This window comes from Bison bison, unplaced genomic scaffold (assembly GCF_000754665.1).
Source record: "Bison bison bison isolate TAMUID 2011002044 unplaced genomic scaffold, Bison_UMD1.0 scf7180017864491, whole genome shotgun sequence".
In the NCBI taxonomy this organism is placed as follows: Eukaryota; Metazoa; Chordata; class Mammalia; order Artiodactyla; family Bovidae; genus Bison; species Bison bison.
In genome coordinates, this window is record NW_011495050.1 from 19791161 (window position 1) to 19812724 (window position 21564).

At 39.3% G+C, this 21564-nt stretch overlaps 1 protein-coding gene across 2 annotated transcripts in view; it reads left to right on the plus strand.

Moving 5' to 3' along the window:
* The window catches only part of RRM2B (ribonucleotide reductase M2 B (TP53 inducible)), a 32022-nt gene that overhangs the window by 620 nt on the left and 9838 nt on the right, over positions 1–21564 (plus strand). The window contains exons 2-7 of one of the 2 annotated variants that reach the window (XM_010863501.1): positions 9442–9534; positions 10192–10347; positions 14975–15091; positions 15836–15969; positions 16543–16637; positions 19807–19940. In XM_010863501.1, coding sequence (XP_010861803.1) covers positions 10306–10347; positions 14975–15091; positions 15836–15969; positions 16543–16637; positions 19807–19940 — 522 coding nt within the window. In that variant the 5' untranslated portion in view covers positions 9442–9534; positions 10192–10305. The remainder of the gene's footprint in view (positions 1–9441; positions 9535–10191; positions 10348–14974; positions 15092–15835; positions 15970–16542; positions 16638–19806; positions 19941–21564) is intronic. The other variant, XM_010863500.1, reaches the window with a different exon arrangement.

The window sequence follows — 21564 nt, forward strand, 5'->3', positions numbered from 1 at the left end:
AGACTTCAGATCCGGGCAAGGCGCACCCTCTTCCATCCTTCCCTGTTCTGGAGCCCTGGCAGGGGAGGTTGAGGCTAGGGCCGAGGACTGGTAGCCCTACTGGAGAAATGCATTCCATCTCTGGGATGGTTAATAGGACTTGGAAGGATGCGTGTAGAAACTGACACAAGTGGATGGGGTTAGCTGATCAGTAGAAAGACTTCAGGAAATCCTCCTAACAATGGCAACGATAAGGTTAGCAGACCAGTTTTACTCAGACCCCGCTAAACGAGCTGTGAATCTTTGGAGGGTACCACTTTCTTCATTTCTACAGTGGAAATGATGCTTGCTTCACAAAGAATTAAGTGCTTTATGCAAAGTGCCACGGAAGTTGTGGGTGCTTAATAAAACCTACCTTAACGTGTTCGTCTTCTTGGCTTCTATATTAGTGAAAGTGTTAGTCGCTCAGTCGTGTCTGCCTCTTTGCGACCCCATGGGCTGTCTGTAGCTCACCAGGCTCCTCTGTCCATGGGATTCTCCAAACAAGAACACTGGAGTGGGTAGCCATTCCCTTCTCCAAGGGATCTTCCTTGGGTGATGGACCAGGGATGGAACCTGGGTCTCCTGCATTGCGGGCAGATTCTTTACCGTCAGAGCCTCTAGGGAAGCCCTTCTATATTAGTTGCTGCTGCTGCTAAGTCGCTTCAGTCGTGTCCGACTCTGTGCAACCCCATAGACAGCAGCCCACCAGGCTCCTCTGTCCCTGGGATTCTCCAGGCAAGAACACTGGAGTGGGTTGCCATTTCCTTCTCCAGTGCATGAAAGTGAAAAATGAAAGTGAAGTCGCTCAGTCGTGTCCCACTCCTAGTGACCCCATGGACTGCAGCCTACCAGGCTCCTCTGTCCATGGGATTTTCCAGGCAAGAGTACTGGAGTGGGGTGCCATTGCCTTCTCCGTCTATATTAGTAGAGGTACATAACAACAGTCAACACACTGGGATTCATTAGACTGTAGGGCAGTTAAAATTGTTGTGCTATAATTTTCTTAGCCTGTTATTTTGTAAATATTTCTAAACCTGTTGCTGTGTGTGGTATCTTTGATTATTTATTTTATTTTTTAACTTTACAATATTGTATTGGTTTTGCCATATATCAACATGAATCCGCCACAGGTATACACGTGTTCCCCATCCTGAACCCTCCTCCCACCTCCTTCCCCATACCATCCCTCTGGGTCATCCCAGTGCACCAGCCCCAAGCATCCCATATCGTGCATTGAACCTGGACTGGCGACTCGTTTCTTACATGATATTATACATGTTTCAATGCCATTCTCCCAAATCATCCCACCCTCTCACTCTCCCACAGAGTCCAAAAGACTGTTCTATACATCAGTGTCTCTTTTGCTGTCTTGTATACAGGGTTATTGTTACCATTTTTCTAAATTCCATATATATGCGTTAGTATACTGTATTGATGTTTTTCTTTCTGGCTTACTTCACTCTGTATAATAGGCTCCAGTTTCATCCACCTCATTAGAACTGATTCAAATGTATTCTTTTTAATGGCTGAGTAATACTCCATTGTGTATATGTACCACTGCTTTCTTATCCATTCATCTGCTGATGGGCATCTAGGTTGCTTCCATGTCCTGGCTATTATAAACAGTGCTGCGATGAACATTGGGGTTCACTTGTCTCTCTCAGTTCTGGTTTCCTCAGTGTGTATGCCCAGCAGTGGGATTGCTGGGTCATAAGGCAGTTCTGTTTCCAGTTTTTTAAGGAATCTCCACACTGTTTTCCATAGTGGCTGTACTAGTTTGCATTCCAACCTGCCTGACTTCAGGCTCTACTACAAAGCCACAGTCATCAAGACAGTATGGTATTGGCACAAAGACAGAAATATAGATCAATGGAACAAAATAGAAAGCCCAGAGATAAATCCACACACCTATGGACACCTTATCTTTGACAAAGGAGGCAAGAATATATAATGGATTAAAGACAATCTCTTTAACAAGTGGTGCTGGGAAAACTGGTCAACCACTTGTAAAAGAATGAAACTAGAACACTTTCTAACACCATACACAAAAATAAACTCAAAATGGATTAAAAATAAAGATTATTTTTAATAGAGTTTCAGCTCACAGAGATTCAGCTCTCAGATTCACAGAGATTCTTACATTTCTTCAGAAAGTTGTAGATTCCAGATTTGGGATTTTACTTTGACTCTGTAAACATTTAGTAACTAACAAATTGTAAATAGCCCTCAAACTTTCTCTTCCTCTTTTGAAACAAACATTTTCCTACTCTAATGGAACAATTCAGATATTTTTGTTTGTGGTGGTAGCTCCAACAGTTCAGACTTAAGACCTGGAAGTTAATTTTTATTTGTTATGCCTATCTTGGTACACACCCACAAAGACAGAGGCAGAACTTTAGATCTAGAATGAAGTTCAGTGAGCACCTGTTTCACAGTTTTTAACTTGAGATGCAAGGATGGCTTAAGTACTTTATTTCTATAGATATATTGGTGCAGCTTGGGCCACCTGCATCAGAATCACCTGGAAAACGTTGTGAGAAATGTAAATATCTGGGTCTACGCCCCACATATAGTGAATCAAAGTCTCTTGGGATGGGTTTGGGACTGCATTTTTAACAAGCACTTCAGATGATCCTGGTACACAGTTTTGTTTAGGGTATGCCAAGCAGCATGTAAAACTACTACCAGGGGTCAAATATGTGTCCCCTGCAGTGGAAGCACAGTCTTAACCACTGGATCATGGTACACATATTTTAAGAACACTGTCTTGAGGAGTTTATAGATGAGCTTGAAGGGGGTTTATGAATCTCCTGAAGTTTGTAGGTGTCATATGTGCAGTTGTGAATATCTAGAGAAAGGGGGTCCAAAATTTTGATAGTTTCCCCAAATGAACTATCTTTAATCTAACTGATAGTCCCTGTTTTCGAAATGATATACCCAGGACCACACAACTCAAGTTTAAAACCAAGATCCAGGTTTAAAAGCAAGTTCTCACTCCTGGGCCAGTAGTCCACCTGTTTTGTCAGGTTTGGTGGGAATAGGAAAATGAAAGTGAAAACACCTACGAATAGTGTATAACTCTGACGGCATCCGAACATTCTACCACACCCGAGGAGAAGGAGAGGTGAAGGCAAGCAAATGAAAGTAGTGTAATTGGAGGTGGGTGGGAGGAAGGGGCTGTGTAGAATGCCCGTCTAGATCAGTGCAGGGTGAATGCCAGCTGGGGAGTCTTAACCCAGATGGCTGCCCTCACATGTCCTGGCACTTCTTGGGACCAGGTGTCCAGAATCAGGAAGCACCATTCTGAAAAAGACAATGGAAAGTTACCAAGGAATGCCTATGAGAAACTGTTTCATGTTTTCCTCACTTCAGCATTTGTGCAGTTACAACAAATTAGTTGTCTGTCTACTTTCAGTCTTACCAGCTGTCCAATCCTGTTTACCACTGCCAAATTAGTCCATCAATAAACCTATGCCTCCATGTCACGTCCCTCAAAAATACTCCTCAAAGAGTCTTAATTCCCGCACCAAACTGCCCAGCTCCTCGGACTGGCAAAGCAGCTTTTTCATGTTAACTGCTACATCTTAATTCAGGCTGTCATTTCCACCTCTGAAATGGACACTATCGATGCTACCAAAACCTAGGATTTTCTCTTTTCTAATTCAGCCTACACATGGATATTCAATTTCTCTTTCTCGTGGTACCCCTGTTCGTATTAATTCCTACTCAGAAACTTTCCACGACTCTCCATAGGAATGATTTTAAACTGTGCTCCACAATGAATGCCAGCACCTGGGGGTGGGGGCAAGTGGGAAGAGTTGAAGTCTGAGCCTCCTAGCTCCCCGAGATGTTTGAAAACCTTTGACCCAGAAAATTCCTCATGCCTTAGTCCCATTGATACCCACAAAGTGGATACTTTAGGGAATTCCTCTTCATCTCATCTCGATCGTTTGCTTTAGCCAAGTCAGGTCACCGCTGCCTTTGCTTTATGTCTATTTCTGTCACTTTTAATCCCAGCTACCTCTTTCTCCACCTGCCCTTTCTCTTTCTGTCAAGAGACCTGCATTCCCTGGTCTGTGTTCTCAGCTGTACTGCTGCTTTGTATCTTCTCCCTGAATAATCATATCCATCCTCTTGGCAACTACTAATAGGATCTTCTGGAGAAGGCAATGGCAAGCCACTCCAGTATTCTTGCCTAGAAAATCCCGTAGATGGAGGAGCCTGGTATGCTGCAGTCCATGGGGTTGCTATGAGTCGGATGTGACTGAGCGACTTCACTTTCATTTTTCACTTTCACGCAATGGAGAAGGAAATGGCAACCCACTCCAGTGTTCTTGCCTGGAAAATCCCAGGGACAGAGGAGCCTGGTGGGCTACCATCTATGGGGTCGCACAGAGTTGGACACGACTGAAGCGACTTAGCAGCAGCAATAGGATCTTCACGCCCTGAGAGAGGAGTGGAGAGAGTGCTCTACCTACCATAGTGTTATATTTTCAGCTTTCTTCTTGATGTCTTGAAACTGAACCCCTTATCTTCTTTATTGATCAAATTGATTTTTAAAAGCTTTTGTGTTTGTAACTTCTTACTGTTATTAATGACTTGGGTTGGTGGGGGTGTTTATTCATATTAAATTCTTGTTAAACATGTAATGTGAGAAGCAAGAGTTTTTGTCTGATTTATTCAGTTGTTCTCCAGGTGCTGAGCACTTTCTGACATTAGAGAGACCACACAGTTCTTCAGAGCACACTTGGAAAAATTGTGAAGTGTTTACTGCCTTCTTTCTGGTTTTATTTTCTTCCATTGTCCCCCACATACCATAAGTCCAGATTTAGAAAGTTTTCCAGTTCTTAAAAATGGCCCATGCCATCGTGACTTTTCTCATATTGTTCTTTACTTCTAAAATATGAGTTCTTAGCCCACATCCACAGAGAATGCCCTGGAGAGCCTAGAATTTGGGGATATATGATCCTCTTGATGGTATTTTAAAATGTGTGTGGATTTTTATCATCAGGAAAATAAGCAGTATTATCATCTATAGCCCAGTTCAAAGATCTGTGTTCGTTAAAGCTCCTCACTTCACAAGGCAGGATCTTTCCCAATAGCCTCCTAATTCAGCTTCTTAACAATCCACATATTACCATGATGGAACAGGAAGAATATGTGTATTCAAATGTGACTTTCACTTGAAAATTGTTTAAAGATAGTTGTCGTCAGCAGTTTTTGCAGATCCAGATGTTGATCAATTACCAGCATTTTCAAACTCCATTCAGAGCAAGGGTGCTTGGTGCCAAAGGGTTGCTGCTTACGCTGTCATTCCCAATTGTCAGTATGGTGCACACAGCAAATAGAGTGAAAGGAAAGAATTCTAGCTCTGCATATAGATCTGTACCCCTGGGACAAAATACATAACAAAAAGAAAAATGCAAAACCGTATCAAAATGCTGCATAGTGGTGATAAAAGCAAGTGCAGTCTACAAGAACTCAAGGAAGAACAATGCGGGCCAAGATAAGTTTGCAGTATTTGTTGACTGCAGATCTCAACGTTTTAAATTGGGATTTGAATATTTCACTTTTAAAGCCTTTCCAGCAATTTTCTAATTACTTCATGAATTATAGAAGACCACCTTTCTAAGGCCAGAAACATCCCAACAATTAATAGTAACACAATAACAATTTAAAAAGTTCGTAACACTTGAGAGTATGCAAAGCACTTTTATTTATATTAGCTCCTCTGATCCTTATAACATTCCTTTTAAACAAGTAGGACAAATGTTAGTCTTTAATTTACAGGTGATGATGATCAGATTAAATGACTTGCCTGAAAGCATGCATAATAATATTAAGTGCTTACTGTAAGTGAACACGATTTTGTACTATAATGAACACTGTGGAGTGAAATATGGTCATTTGGTTTACTTCATGTTCTGATGTAGAGGTAGCAGTTTCCAAAATGTTGATTTTTAATCTCATCTTTACTGTCTTATCATTCACCTGTGAAACACATCCTCCTCAACAACATACTTCATGATCTCATTGTACATGGTGATTTTAATCTGGTGAAGGGGAAGGCAAATGCGTTCTGAGAAAGTTTTACTCTATTTTGAAATTTGCACCAGTTAAAAACCACTGCTTTAAGCCTTATCAGTTTGGCTGGTTTTCACCAGCTTCACATCACTTTGGTTCTTTCAACTTTATTTCTAATGAACTCATCTTTATTTTTACTTTTTCCTAAAGTCATATTTGATGATGTCCTCCTGTCATTTCACTAGTTACGTCAGATCAGATCAGATCAGATCAGATCAGTTGCTCAGTCGTGTCCGACTCTTTGCAACCCCATGGATTGCAGCACGCCAGGCTTCTGTGTCCTTCACCACCTCCAGGAGTTTGCTCAAACTCATGTCCATTGAGTCGATGATGCCATCCAACCATCTCGTCCTCTGTCATCCCCTTCTCTTCCTGCCCTCTATCTTTGCCAGCATCAGAGTCTTTTCCAATGAGTCGGCTCTTCGCATCAGGTGGCCAAAGTATTGGCACTTCAGCATCAGTCCTTCCAATGGATATTCAGGGTTGATTCCCTTTAAGATTGACTGGTTTAGTTACATCAGTACCATTTGTTAAATTAACTTTGTTTAGCAGGAGACAGTACAATTGGTCCTTGAATAGCAGGGGTGTTAGGAGCACTGACTCTTGGCAGTTGAAAATCCTGATATAACTTTTCAGTTGGCATTCTATATCTACTGTTCTGCATCCACTGATTCAATCAACTGCAGATGGAATAGTATTGTTGTTATTGGAAAAAAATCCACAGATAAGTGGACCAATGTGTTTCAAACCTGTGTTGCACAAGGGTTAATTGTAGTGTATACACTTTTTAGGGGCTTCCTGGGTGGCTCAGTGGTAAAGAATCCACCTGCCAATGCAGAAAATGCAGGAGACACAGGTTCAATCCCTGGGTGGGGAAGATCCCCTGGAGGAAGAAATGGCAACCCACTCCAATATTCTTGCCTGGAAAATCCCATGGATGGAGGAGCCTGGTGGGCAGCAGTCCATGGGGTCACAAAGAGATGGATACAACTGAGTGAGCATGCATGCACTCTTTTTAACTTTAGTTTATCTTATTGTTTTGAATTCAGGTTTTTAAATGGTGAAGAATCTGCCTGCAGTGCAGGAGACCTGAGTTCGATCCCTGGGTCAGGAAGACCCCCTGGAGAAGGGAACGACTACCCCCTCCTGTATACTTGCGTGGAGAATTCCAGGAACAGAGGAGCCTGGCGGGATACATACAGAACATGGGGTTGCAAAGAGTCGGACACAACTGAAGGACTAACACTTTCACGTCACACTGGCCCTAATCTAGCTGCCATCCACACATACAGAGATGTAGTGTAAGGCAAGGCTTAGAATTCCGACCTATCTCAGTTCTAATCTTATTTCTGCCAGTTACCAGTTGTGGAATCCTGGGTATGTTATTTACCTACTTCAAGATTTAGTTTTCCCATCTGTAAAATTGGAATACTATAACTATTTGACTAACTTGTTGTACAGATGAAGCAGAATAAATGTGTATAAAGCATCTGTGTGGTGTCAGTTCAAAAGCAGCCTCAGTGCCAGACCTAGAGGACGAGCTCTTATGTGTCCTCCTGTTCTAGAGCCTGGAACTGCAGTGTCTCAGAATCTTACAGCTTTTTTGAGATTGCAAAGTCCTCAGTTCAGTTCAGTAGCTCAGTTGTGTCTGACTCTTTGCAACCCCATGGACTGCAGCACTCCAGGCCTCTCTGTCCGTCACCAACTCCCAGAGTTTACCCAAGCTCATGTCCATTGAGTCGGTGATGCCATCCAACCATCTCATCCTCTGTTGTCCCCTTCTCCTCCTGTCCTCAATCTTTCCCAGCATCAGGGTCTTTTCAAATGAGTCAGCTCTTCGCATCAGGTGGCCAAAGTATTGGAGTTTTAGCCTCAACATCAGTCCTTCCAATGAACACTCAGGACTGATCTCCTTTAGGATGGACTGGTTGGATCTCCTTGCAGTCCAAGGGACTCTCAAGAGTCTTCTCCAACACCACAGTCAATTTTTCAGTGCTCAGCTTTCTTTATAGTTCAACTCTCACATCCATATGGAAAAACCATAGTCTTGACCAGACAGACCTTTGTTGGCAAAGTAATGTCTCTGCTTTTTAATATGTTGTCTAGGTTGGTCATAACTTTCCTTCCAAGGAGTAAGTGTCTTTTAATTTCATGGCTGCAATCACCATCTGCAGTGATTTTGGAGCCTGAAAAAATAAAGTCAGCCACTGTTTCCCCATCTATTTCCCATGAAGTGATGGGACCAGATGCCATGATCTTAGTTTTCTGAATGTTGAGCTTTAAGCCAACTTTTTCACTCCCCTCTTTCACTTTCATCAAGCTCCTCTTTAGTTCTTCACTTTCTGCCGTAAGGGTGGTGTCATCTGCATATCTGAGGTTATTGATACTTCTCCCGGTAATCTGGATTCTAGAAGTTGAGTACAAGTTACAGTTTTGAGCAAAGTCCTCAATGGCAGCACAAATAAACAAAAAACTTGACCACTTCCATTTTAGAAATTTACCTAAATATTTGTGGAATAAATATTGAGTAAATACCAAACTGTATGCTAAGCTCTAAGGATTCCACAAGTATAAATCTGGTTTTTCCTGTTTTTTTTTTTTTTTGGTTGGCATAAATTTCCTTTAATAATTTCTACATTTCCAATAGGATTTAATTAAAAATATGGAACGCTTCACGAATTTGCGTGTCATCCTTGCGCAGGGGCCATGCTAATCTTCTCTGTATCGTTCCAATTTTAGTATATGTGCTGCCGAAGCGAGCACTGGTTTTTACTGTTAAGAAGCAGAGTCTAGAGGAAACTGTAGACAGAGAATTAAATTGCAGTGATCTATATGCTTTCTTAGGCATATAATCAAGGCCTTTGGTGTGCTGAGGGGAGGGTTTTGAGAGGGTACTCAGAGGAGGCTTGATTTGAATGGTTTTAGATTATTTCACTGATACATTTCGGTCTTATGTTAAATTTTTTAAAATCTAAAGGTATCCAAAAATCAGAGCACAGGCTAAAGAGAGATTAACAGTCCATTCACTTACTTGTGCATGGGTGCTAAGTTGCTTCAGTTGTGTCTGACTGTTTGTGACCCTATGGACTGTAGCCCATAGGGTCCTCTGTCCATGGGATTCTCCAGGCAAGAATACTGGAGTGCATGGCCATGCCCTCCTACAGGGGATCTTCCTGACCCAGGGGCTGAAACTGCCTCCTGCAGCTCCTGCATTGCAGGTGGATTTTTTACTGCTGAGCCACCAGGGAAACTAATGTTTACTTGACATAGTACTCTGGAAATACCACAATATATAAAAACTGGTCTCCAGTCAGACATATGACTTTATTTTTTCAGGCTCCAAAATCACTGCAGATGGTGATTGCAGCCATGAAAAGACATTTTCCTCCTTTAGAGTGCCATCCTCTTTCCAAGCAGTATGCATTTTAGGTATGTGTTTCTTTATCCCACAAAGCTTTGAGACAGTCCCGGTGAGACCATATGCCATACAGGAATATTAACACGTAAATAGCAAAAACCAATTGGTACATGGGAAGGCTCAGACAAAGACTGCTAAGTTGTTGGTAAAGAGTTTTCAGATGAGTATGATAATATTTCAGTTAAGATTAGACAAGAAAACTTTAAAATTAAAAAGCAGCTTGTAATAGTAGCCTATTCATGCCAGCATTCTGTCTCAGTGAGAGGCCCTGAAGGGACATTTTGTCCACAACTTTAGAAATTTGCCCCCGTGACATTTATGGGTCTAGTTTTTTATGCTTATCCTCAGAGTAACAATAATGGCAATAATATTTTGAGTGATTATTATGCACCAGGCTCTGTTTAAAGCATTTTTATCATCAAAATTAATCTCTAAGGTAGGTGTTATTTTACTGATGAGGAAACTGAGACTCAGAGAAGTTAAGGAACTTCCTATAGCCACGCACTTAAGCCAACACCATTGACCAGCTACCAGATCACAGTAAGGATTCGAGCTGGGGAGACGGGCTCCCAAACTGTGCTGTCTCCCTAACTCTCCCAGACGTGTGTTAGATGTGAGTAAAGGGGAATCTCTACATAAAATGGGTGTTTGTACTTTATTTTTCAAAGAGGTTATCTTCAGATACCAATGAAAATGAAGCAAAGTCAGATGAAGAGCCGCTCCTGAGAAAGAGTTCTCGTCGATTTGTCATCTTTCCAATCCAGTACCCTGACATTTGGAAAATGTATAAAAAGGCACAGGCATCCTTCTGGACAGCAGAAGAGGTAAGTAGCATCGCTGTCATCAGGAAACATGTTCTCTAGGGTAGTGTTCACATTTTCTATCACAGGACTTACATTGTAAGGTACCCTGGATAAGATCAGTTGTATATGTTAATGTTTGAAATTCCTGAGACTGAATACAGGGTTCTCCAATGTTTTGTGTTTAGACTTCTACCTATAAACAAGTTTTCTTCTGCAAAAACGTCATCTCAGTCTGCCAGATTTTTACCTCTAATATGTTTTTGAACATTTTCCTTTTTTTTTTTTTTTTTTGGTATTTTTTATTTTTGGTTGAGCTGAATCTTTGTGGCTACACACGAGCTTTCTCTGGTTGAGGTCAGCGGGGGCTACTCTTTGCTGCAGCGCACAGGCTGCTCATTGTGGTGGCTTCTCTTATTCTGGAGCACAAGCTCTAGGCACGTGGGCATCGGTAGTTGCAGCACGTGGGCTTAGTAGCTGCGCTGCCCTGGCTTAGTTGCCCCGCAGCATGTGGGATCTTCCCAGACCTGGGATCGAACCCTTGTCCCCTGCACTGGCAGGCATATTCTCATGCACTGTACCACCAGGCAAGTCCCATTTTCCATTTTTGAACAGACTTTTGGTTTGCTGTGACCAAATAAGACTAGTTTTTACTTCCAGTCAGTGGAATAAACGAATAAATAAATAAATTTGCAGCTATAGCTGATGGTGCTGAAAGAGCTGCCACACAAGGAATTTGCCCGGGCAATGTACTCAACTTCTGAACTACTGGCCGGAACTCACCATGCTCCACCCTGTCTGGCTCTGCCCTCAGCCACATCAAACCTGGCACAACTGCCCGAGCAGACAGGACAGCTGTGGAATGTTTTCTCTTAGTGTGGCAATTTCTGCCTAGGAAATGAATTGAACCCAGCAAATTAGAAAATGCTCGCTGTTTGGTAAAGACAGTTGGTCATGCAAGCAGTTGCTCCATAGTCTGCAAATAATCCTTATCTTCGTATTTGAATATGATGGATGATACCTGTGTATCACTCTGTTCTCTGGGTGTGATATTCGCCTGTATACTGCACATAGATATAACTATTTGTGTAGATATATTTGGATCTATCCATCTATTGATATCTATTGATCAGAACTTTTGTTGTTGTTGTTGAGATTGGCTCTTTATACACACTGTTAAGAATGCAGGTGCTGGAGCCAGCTGAGGTACAAATCCCGGGTCTACCACGTACTAGCTGTGCCACTGGGGAAGTTGCCTTGGGAAGCCGCTCTGTATCCTCGTCAGTAAACTGGGCTAATAGTACCTAGTTCGTTGGGTGGTTGTGTGGATTCATTAGATGTGTAGAATGGTAGTTGGCGTGTAGTGAGAACCAAATAAATGCAAGCTACTAGTTTATACAGAATGGAGGAGATTTATACTAGATATCAGAAGGTACCAATTTTTGAAACTTCTGTTACACTAATTTTATCCCCCCACCCATTTTTGTTATTTTATATCTGTTAACATTATTAACATTTTTGTTATATTGTAGTTAGCATGTAGAGCAAAAAAAAAAAAAAAAACCAAACCAAAAACCCAGTATTTTCATATCGAGCCATAGTGGTAGGCACACCTGACTGTCCCTAACCGTGATTTTTAGAAAGCTTTTCGTTAGATGTCATTAAGAGAACAAATAGGTTACACAGGTGGCTTTTTCAGTCATCATGTTAAAAAGGTACTTGTGATACTTGTGTAATTACATTTCATCAAGACATTTCTTGCATCTTTTAAGACCTGTACTATGTGTTGCACTACGACTTAAAAATACTACTTTTTAAAAATTAAAATGTACAGCTTGGTACATATTTTATGCTTCCCAGGTGGCTCAGTAGTAAAGAATCCACCTGTCAAGGCAGGAAATGTGGATTTGATTCCTGGGTTGGGAAGATCCCTTGGAGGAGAAAATGACAACCCACTCCAGTATTCTTGCCCGGAAAATCCCATGGACAGAGGACCTGGTGGGCCACAGTCCACGGGGTTGCAAAGAGTCAGACATGACTGAGCGACTTAGCACACACGCATGCATGCACATTTTTTACAGACAGCTGATAGGAAGATTCAAATACATAATTAACTGGGAAGTCAAACACATTTTTAGTTCCATATGTTATTCATTTAAACAAATTATGTAAGTTACAGTTTAATCATCTTTAGATTTCATTGCTTTACCAGTGATTTACCTTTATTATTAAATATGACTGGTCATTGAAGACTTGATTCAGAAGACAAAGTTCTGGTGTTTGTTTGTTTTTTTTTAAAGCTACTTAGGAAGTTCTGTTACCAATAGTTTGCAATCAATCTTCAGATTGTGAAATTGGGAATTTATTCAAATGAACAAAGCTGGGCAAAAACATTTACCTTTTAGGAATGGAAAATAATGTAGATAAGTTTAATATTTAAGAGGGAGCATATTGTAATATTAAAATTTAGTGTTAGGAGTATAATACACAAAAACCAGGAAGATGTCAGTTTAACCTGAGTGAACTCTTAACATTATAGAATAGGACCTGACTTTTAGCTTGCATATTTTAAAAGACGTATGCAAATATTTCCTCTCTTCTCCGTTGTATCCCCGACATTTAGCACAGTGTCTGTCATGTAGTGGGTGTTCAGTAAACATTTAAAACATAAAGTAATGGGAAAGGATTTTGGAAAAGAACACAAATGATTGAAGAGATGAAACTTTAGTCTTTTTTGGAAGGGTCAAAGAGATTAGGGGTTTTTAGAATAAATAAATAAAGAGCAAAAGACAATTTAGTTCAGTTCAGTCGCTCAGTCGTGTCAGACTCTTTGTGACCCCATGAACTGCAGCACGCCAGGCCTCCCTGTCCATCACCAACTCCCGTAGTTTACCCAAACTCATGTCCATTGAATCGGTGATGCCATCCAACCATCTCATCCTCTGTCATTCCCTTCTCCTCCTGCCCTCAATCTTTCCCAGCATCAGGGTCTTTTCCAATGAATCAGCTCTTCACATCAGGTGGCCAAAGTATTGGAGTTTCAGCTTCCACATCAGTCCTTCCAATGAACACCCAGGACTGATCTCCTTTAGAATGGACTGGTTGGATCTCCTTGCAGTCCAAAGGACCCTCAAGAGTCTTCTCTAACACCACAGTTCAAAAGTATCTTCTGCGCTCACATCCATACATGACTACTGGAAAAACCAAAGCCTTGACAGACAGACCTTTGTTGACAAAACACATTTCAAATGTTTGTGAGATTATTATGAAACATTTGTAAGAGATTTTCCAGAGACAAAATCTACAAGGTACATTTAGAGACAATTTTAAAATTGTAGATTCTACTAAACTCTAGAGTACATTACTATTAATTCCAAGGACTAGTTCCAATAAACACTTTTCAAAATATTTCTACTCTCAGAGAAAGCTGTACCTATAAATTGTTTTAAAACCCAGATTATTACCTGTCTGACATTACTTCTGGGTATAAAAGTAGATTAACTAGCAGTAAAGTAGCAAGTACAACTGCTTAACAGGTGTCTAGTTATCTAACACAATGGTAAGTATTATATAAAATGTTAAAGCCCTGGCTGCTGAAATCATTAATATATTCACCTCAGTTCCTTCTTGATCAGTTTCTACTCTCTCTTTCTATTTTGCCCCTTCCTTCATTTCTTCCAGATTGCAGTTTTTCTCCCAACTTTATTGCTATAATTGACATATAACATTGTGTAATTATAAAGTATACAACATATTGCTTTAATACACTTATGTATTGCAAAATGATTACCAGCATAGTGTTAGCTAACACCTGTATCCCATCACATAGTTACCATTTCTTTTTTGTGGTGAGAATAGATTAGGTTAATGTTTTGAAAGGACATCCTGGCCAGCTTCTCAATTAGCTAAAAGATAGAATTCTTCATAATGTTTTGATTTTGTTGTGTTCCTTTGTAATTGTCTTAGTTTGAGCTGATGATATAATAATATCATAGAGTGAGTGGCTTTCAAACAGCAGAAATTTATTACTCACAGTTCTGGAGGCTGGAGATCCTAAGATCAAGTGCCTACAGTTTTGATATCTGATGAGGGCTTGCTGCCTGGTTCATAGACAGCTGTCTTCGTACTATGTCCACACATGGCAGAAGGGGCAAAGGAGTTCTCTGAGGTCTCTTGTATAAGGGCACTAATCCCATTCATGAGGGTGATCTAATCACTTCTCAGGGTTTCCTGGTGGTTCAGCAGTAAAGAATCTGTTTGCCAATGTAGGAGATGTGGGTTCAATCCCTGGGTCAGGAAGATCCCCTGGAGAACAAAATGGCAACCCACTCCAGTTTTCTTGCCTGGAAAATACCATGGACAGAGGAGCTTGGTGGGCTACAGTCCATGGGGTCACAAAGAATTGGACACGACTTAGTGACTGCACAATAACAACAAAGCACTTCCTAAAGGCTCCACCTCCAGATATCATCACATTGAGGATTAAGTTTCAATATGGATTTTGAGGGGGCACAAATAGTCTTAGCAAGAATGATGACTTTTTTCATTTTTCACATTTTACTGCAAAGATGTCCCACTTAACATTGGGACAGAAGTCAGTTTTCTATACTTTGAGAAGAAGTTAAATTTTTTGAAAATCTTTTTATTTCAGGTTGATTTATCAAAGGATCTTCCTCACTGGAACAAGCTTAAATCGGAAGAGAAGTATTTTATCTCTCACATCTTAGCCTTTTTTGCAGCCAGTGATGGAATTGTGAATGAAAATTTGGTGAGATTTTTGGTTCTACTTTTGTTCTCATTCAGCAGTTAAATGACAGTGATGGCAGTAAGATAATCAGACTGAACCTGAAAAAAGTCTAAGAAATGAACTAGATGAAGCTTAACTCTTGAAAAATTTTTTTCTGATGAAGTGTCAAAGGCAAGTTTTCATTTATATTTGACCCCACCCCCCACAAATATCATCAAACCAAGCATTTTGTACCAATGAAGACTGCTTACAAGGCATAAGCATGAGTTTGTGTTTACTCTTAGATAGTAATCCTAATAAAGCATCTGCACCTTAATAACCTTTCCAGAGCTCTTTAATAGAACACTGGGTCTGGCTCCCCACTGTATTATGGTTGGTTAGAAGGCATGCTTTCTTACTAAAAAGAATGGGAAGATGCAAACTTTCGCTGTCAACTGGTAGAGGCTTCAGTAGATCTACTTAAGGTCAATTCTACAAAGCAAAATAATTATTTTTGGTAGATATTCTAAAATTTATTTGGCTTTATAGGTAGTATTTCCAACTAACAGGTCAATTTATTTAATTGCTTAAGAATACAGTATGCAACTAATTGTGGAGGGTTGATGGATTAAACAGTACCACTTAGAATAATTCATAAGGTCTTTCTGACCTGTTTGTGGCATCACAGGTGATTCTTATGTGATAATTCTTATGTTCAGGTTCTGATTTGCAGTGTTTAATGAGAGCCCATAGAATCGGATGTATTTATTTCCCTTGTTTTTTTAGGTGGAGCGCTTTAGTCAGGAAGTACAGGTTCCAGAGGCTCGCTGTTTCTATGGCTTTCAAATTCTCATCGAGAATGTTCACTCAGAGATGTACAGTTTGCTAATAGACACTTATATCAGAGATCCCAAGAAAAGGTATTACTGCTGAGATTTTATTTACAAAGCTCTGTCTATCACTTGGTTATGTTAATATTAGGAAACTAAATATAGGGAAAGATTATTCAAATATGGGAGTTTAGGAATACACTATTTTCTATTACTCAGTAATGTGTTGGGTTAAAAAAAAAAACTTGCATAGGACCAATAAATTTTTGGAAATTATAACTTAAAAAACTGTTCATCAACACATTGTTTAGAAATTAAATATTCTAATTTAGTCAGTTTGTATCAGACCAGATTCAAACCACTAATTTGAGTTTTATTTTGACTTCTATAGTTTATGGACTTGCCAAAATACAGAGAAACTCCAGATTCTATGCATACCATAATTTTCATAGAATCAAATATAGTAGGATTAAAAACAAGTGAATTGGGAATTTCCTGGTGGTCCAGTGGTTAAGACTTGGAACTTTCATTGCTGTGGGCTCAGGTTTTGATCCCTGGTTGGGGAACTAAGATCCTACAGGTCTCGTGGTGCAGCCAAAAATGAAAACAAACAAACAAAAAAAACCCAAGTGAATAACTTTGCCATTAATTCTGTTTTTACAGAGAATTTTTATTTAATGCAATTGAAACAATGCCATATGTTAAGAAAAAAGCAGATTGGGCCTTGCGGTGGATAGCAGATAGAAAATCTACTTTTGGTATGTAACTTTAATTTATATTTGATCAAATTTGCTTAGGTTATATTTTACATGGTGTAATATCACTATTCCTAAGAATTAATTGGAAGCTGGTGAAAAAATAATCTAAATCTGTTATATATTCTGTTTATTAAATTAAAAGTTGAAAGAGTAAAAGGTCAGTGCATAATTTCAGGTAAAGATGAATATCTGGGACAACCCAGAGGGATAGGGTGGGGAGGGAGGGGGGAGGGACACGTACACCTGTGGCCAATTTATGTGGATGTATGGCAAAAACCATCACAATATTGTAAAGTAATTATTCTCCAATTAAAATAGATTAATTAATTAAAAAAAGAAGAATCAAAGAATCAGTCACATAGACTCAGACAAGAATATTAGAGCAAGACTATATACTTTGAGTAATGTTTATTTTTTTCCCTAAAATAAAGCAAGTCAGAGTCCTAATATTTTTCAGGGAACAAATATATAGATTAGTACACTCAAGGCAAGAACAGTTTGCAATAACAGGCTTATTTTTCAAATAAGTTAAATGCAGACACCCTGTAGGATTAATTGAGATCCAATAACGTTTTTTTAAGGAAAGAATTAACATTGTCTCATAAACAGTAGTTGCTCAATAAATATTTATTACATTTAATTAAAATATTCAGATATTTAATATAAGTAGCCCTAAGTACCTTTCTTATTCTTATCTATTTCATAATTGATTGTCTTTACTTTCTGGTTTTATTCATTATGCGCAGAAGGAGATCTAAAAATTTTCAGTTTGTACTCCTTTGCATTCTTAAAAATTATTGAGGACTCCAAACTGCTTTTATTTATATGGTTGTATCTATTGCGGAGAAGGCAATGGCACCCCACTCCAATACTCTTGCCTGGAAAATCCCATGGACAGAGGAGCCTGGTAGGCTGCAGACACTTACATATTAGAAATTAAAACCAAGGAACTTTCAAAATATTTACTAATTAATGGATATTAAATTAGCAGTAACAACCCATTATATTTTAAAATAAATAATGTATATTTATGCAAAGAAACACTGTATTTAAAAAAAAATCAGTGAGAATAACCTAGTTTTTTTATTTTTGCAAATCTTTTTAATGTCTGCTTTATAGGAGGATGGCTGGATTATATCTGCTTCTGCATTCAATTTCTTGCAGACTGTTGTTTTGGTTGAATTATATGAAGAAAATCTAGCCCCCTTCAGATACGTAGTTACAAAAGGGAGGAGTATTTTACCAGGTTTTTCGGATTGTTATGATATGTCATGTAGCCTCTGGAAAAACACCACTCTATATTTATGACAGAATGATAGTAATAATGATAAATAATGCCTTAGTATCACTATGAAAACTGTTTTCACCTCACAGACCTCCTGGTCTGTGGATCTCCAGGGATTCCTGGCTAACACATTGAGAACCAGTGATTCAGTGTAGGATGTGGACAAGTACGTAGTATATCAGGGAAGAAACATAAATGTGGCATTGCCTTCAGTTCATTTTGATGATGAGAAAAGCAGTGGTTTTCAATGTGCATAAAAATCACCTGGAGAATTTTGGAAAAATTCTGCAGATTCCTGGTTCTCACCAGAGAGTGATCTGCATTTTATACCCAGCTAATTATCTCATGCGAAGAGTTGACTCATTGGAAACGACTCTGATGCTGGGAGGGATTTGGGGGCAGGAGGAGAAAGGGACGACAGAGGATGAGATGGCTGGATGGCATCACCAACTCGATGGACATGCGTCTGAGTGAACTCCGGGAGTTGGTGATGGACAGGGAGGCCTGGCAGGCTGCGATTCATGGGGTCGCAGAGTCGGACACAACTGAGAGACTGAACTAAACTGAATTATCTCAAAATTGATTGAGAGGCACATGGTGAGAAACTGGCTTTAGAGAAAAACAAAGGGAAACATGAGTGTTCAATATGGAATGAAAAGATTAGCGTGTCTAGAAAATGATGGAAAATGATGGTGTGCCTCGCAGGAAGCATGTTGTCATGACACCACCAGAGAAGTAACCTAGAAAGAGAGAAAATGCAGGAGGGCAGCAGTCATCCCATGGCAATCTGCTTAGTTTTTTAAAAAGTGTCATATACTGCTTACTTTAAAAATATCTTTAAAGAACTTTAAAACATTAAATATACAGATTCAACTTTAATATATATGATGAAATTACATTTCAAACATCAAAAAAAGTATGAGTTACACAATCTTAATGCATTGCATCATAGAGGTTAGCTGTATATTAAAAATACATAGTACTTCCCTATCTCTAAGACAAATCATGATGCCTTTGCAATTCATTATAGCTTTTATAAGAAGCATTTTGAAAGTCTCTTTGTGGTTCACATCTATTCTTGAAAATTTGTAAAAAAAGAAAAGAAAAGAAAATTTGTAACATTTACCCCGTATCATCCTATAATCCTCTCCAAAAAGAATAGCCTTCTGTAATTATTTCTGTTATGATTTTCATTCTGTAGCATTCATGTGAATGCATAGAATAGTTAAAAGGACAATGTTCCTCTTAATCACAGATGTATAAAATTATAGTCTTGTTCCTTTACAGATAAATGTTCACATGACATCACATTTATGTTGATTAAAAATGTCTCAATTTTAACTATCCATTCTTATTAACAGTAAGATGAAAATATAGTAATCTATGTAAATAAATGATAAAGCTCCATCCTAAAACAAGCAGTTCACTAGTCTAAAGAGTTATTTTTGTTTCAAAGGGGTCAACAGAGCATAGTATGCAAACATACATGTATATACATACTGCATTCAAAAACATGTACCCGCACCCATACCCACAGGCATGTGTAGCACAGATAAATCACCTTTTCTTTTTTCTTTTTTTGAGTGTGGAAGGCTCTCCAGATTTCAAGACCTGCAGGAGTCCAGTGTTGGACATAGCACCTGAAGTAGAAGTGCTTTTCTGCTCTAGTAGGTTAAAGTAGCAAGTTTTCTCCACCGAAGACTTGGCTGTCTTGTTGATTTTAAAATCAACGACCTTGTTGATTTTATTTCTTGGCAAAACAGTTGTGATATGGTTGTTAAAAAAATATATATGTAAAAATATATATTATCCATAGGTAAGCTTGAACATGTCTGCAGTATATATTAATATTTCAGAAAGTGAAGCTATTTTTTTCTCCCCTAGGGGAAAGGGTGGTGGCCTTTGCCGCTGTAGAAGGAATTTTCTTCTCGGGATCTTTTGCTGCTATATTCTGGCTAAAGAAAAGAGGACTCATGCCTGGACTCACTTTTTCCAATGAGCTCATCAGCAGAGATGAAGTAAGGAGTGAAGTTCTTCTAGTTCTATTTGTATTCCTAGCTGGTGTTCATTTAGTTTTCTTTCCCTTGGAGATGCTTATGGTGACACAAATATCCTGGTGATTAAAATAAGAAGTCATTTCTTCCTTGGATTTAAGTCTGTGTTTTCCTCCTAGCTCTCTTAGTGTTCCTCCTCAGCCTCTGAGCATCTTTATGCACCAAAGTACTCCTGAGTTCGCACCTTAGCCTCTCTGCTTCCCTCTACATGGTCTCCTGGTTGATCTTATTTATTCCCATGGAATCAGCTGCCACTTAGGTGCTTATAAAAGCTAAAACTTTACCTTTAGCCTGGTCATTCTTTCCTGAGGTCCAAACCCATATATTCAAGTGCATGTTTAGATATTTCCTCCTGGAAGGCTCCATAGATATCTCAAGCCTAGTATTTCAGGAAATCAAACTCATCATTTTCTCCCAAATTATGTTCTTCCTGTCTTCTCTATGTCATTGAGCAAATCTATCTTCTATCCAATCATCCAAATTTGAAATCTGGGAGTCGTTTTAGATTGCTTCTTTATTTTTTTAGCCACATTCAGTAACTAAATCTTGTCTCTCTCTGTCGGCAACACTCTTTCCATCTTTACTACCCACCTTTTTTTCCCAGCTCTTGATTACCTTCTCACAAGTTGCCACTTGAAACTTTCCTGACCCAATTAAGGAAAACTAACCACTCTTTCTTCTACATATACCTTTGAAACCTGAGCTTGTCCCTATTTAGGTTCCATAGGATGGCGGAGCCTGGTGGGCTGCCGTCCATGGGGTCGCACAGAGTCAGACACGACTGAAGCGACATAGTAGTAGTAATAGTAGTAGTAGTAGTAACATATATTGTACTTGTCTCTCTAAGCTCCTCAAGTGCAGAAACCTTGTCATTGATCTTATTTTCTCAGGGTTTAGACTGTTACAGCCATTCTGCTCACATTGATTGACTTATCCTGGCTTCTTAGCTTATTTCCATATTGACCTTGTCAAGTTATTTAATTTCTCTGAGCCTCAGTTTCTTCAACTATACATCTTAACAGGGTTTTGTTAAAATGCAATGAAATAGTATATATGAAAGTACTTTTCAAGTGCGACAAAATGCTTTGTGTAATTACATTTCTGTTGTTTCATGTCTTTAAATTTCTAGTAATTTTAATTAATGTCATGTATGATTATTACAGAGAATTAAAAAAATAAAATCATTCAGTCTCAAAACACCTTTCATATTGTATTGATATTTCCTTCTAGACTATTTTCTGCATTTCAGTTCAGTTCAGTCGCTCAGTTGTGTCCGACTCTTTGCAACCCCATGAATTGCAGCATACCAGGCCTCCCTGTTCATCACCAACTCCCGGAGTTCACCCAAACTCATGTGCATCAAGTCGGTGATGCCATCTGTCTCATCTCATCTCATCTTCTGTCGTCCCTTTCTCCTCCTGCCCTCAATCTCTCAGCTAAGCGCTGAAGAATTTATGCTTTCGAACTGCAGTGCTGGAGAAGACTCTTGAGGATTCCTTGGACAGCAAGATCAAACCAGTCCATCCTAAAGGAAATCAACTCTGAATACTCTTTGGAAGGACTGATGCTGAAGCTGAAGCTCCAATAC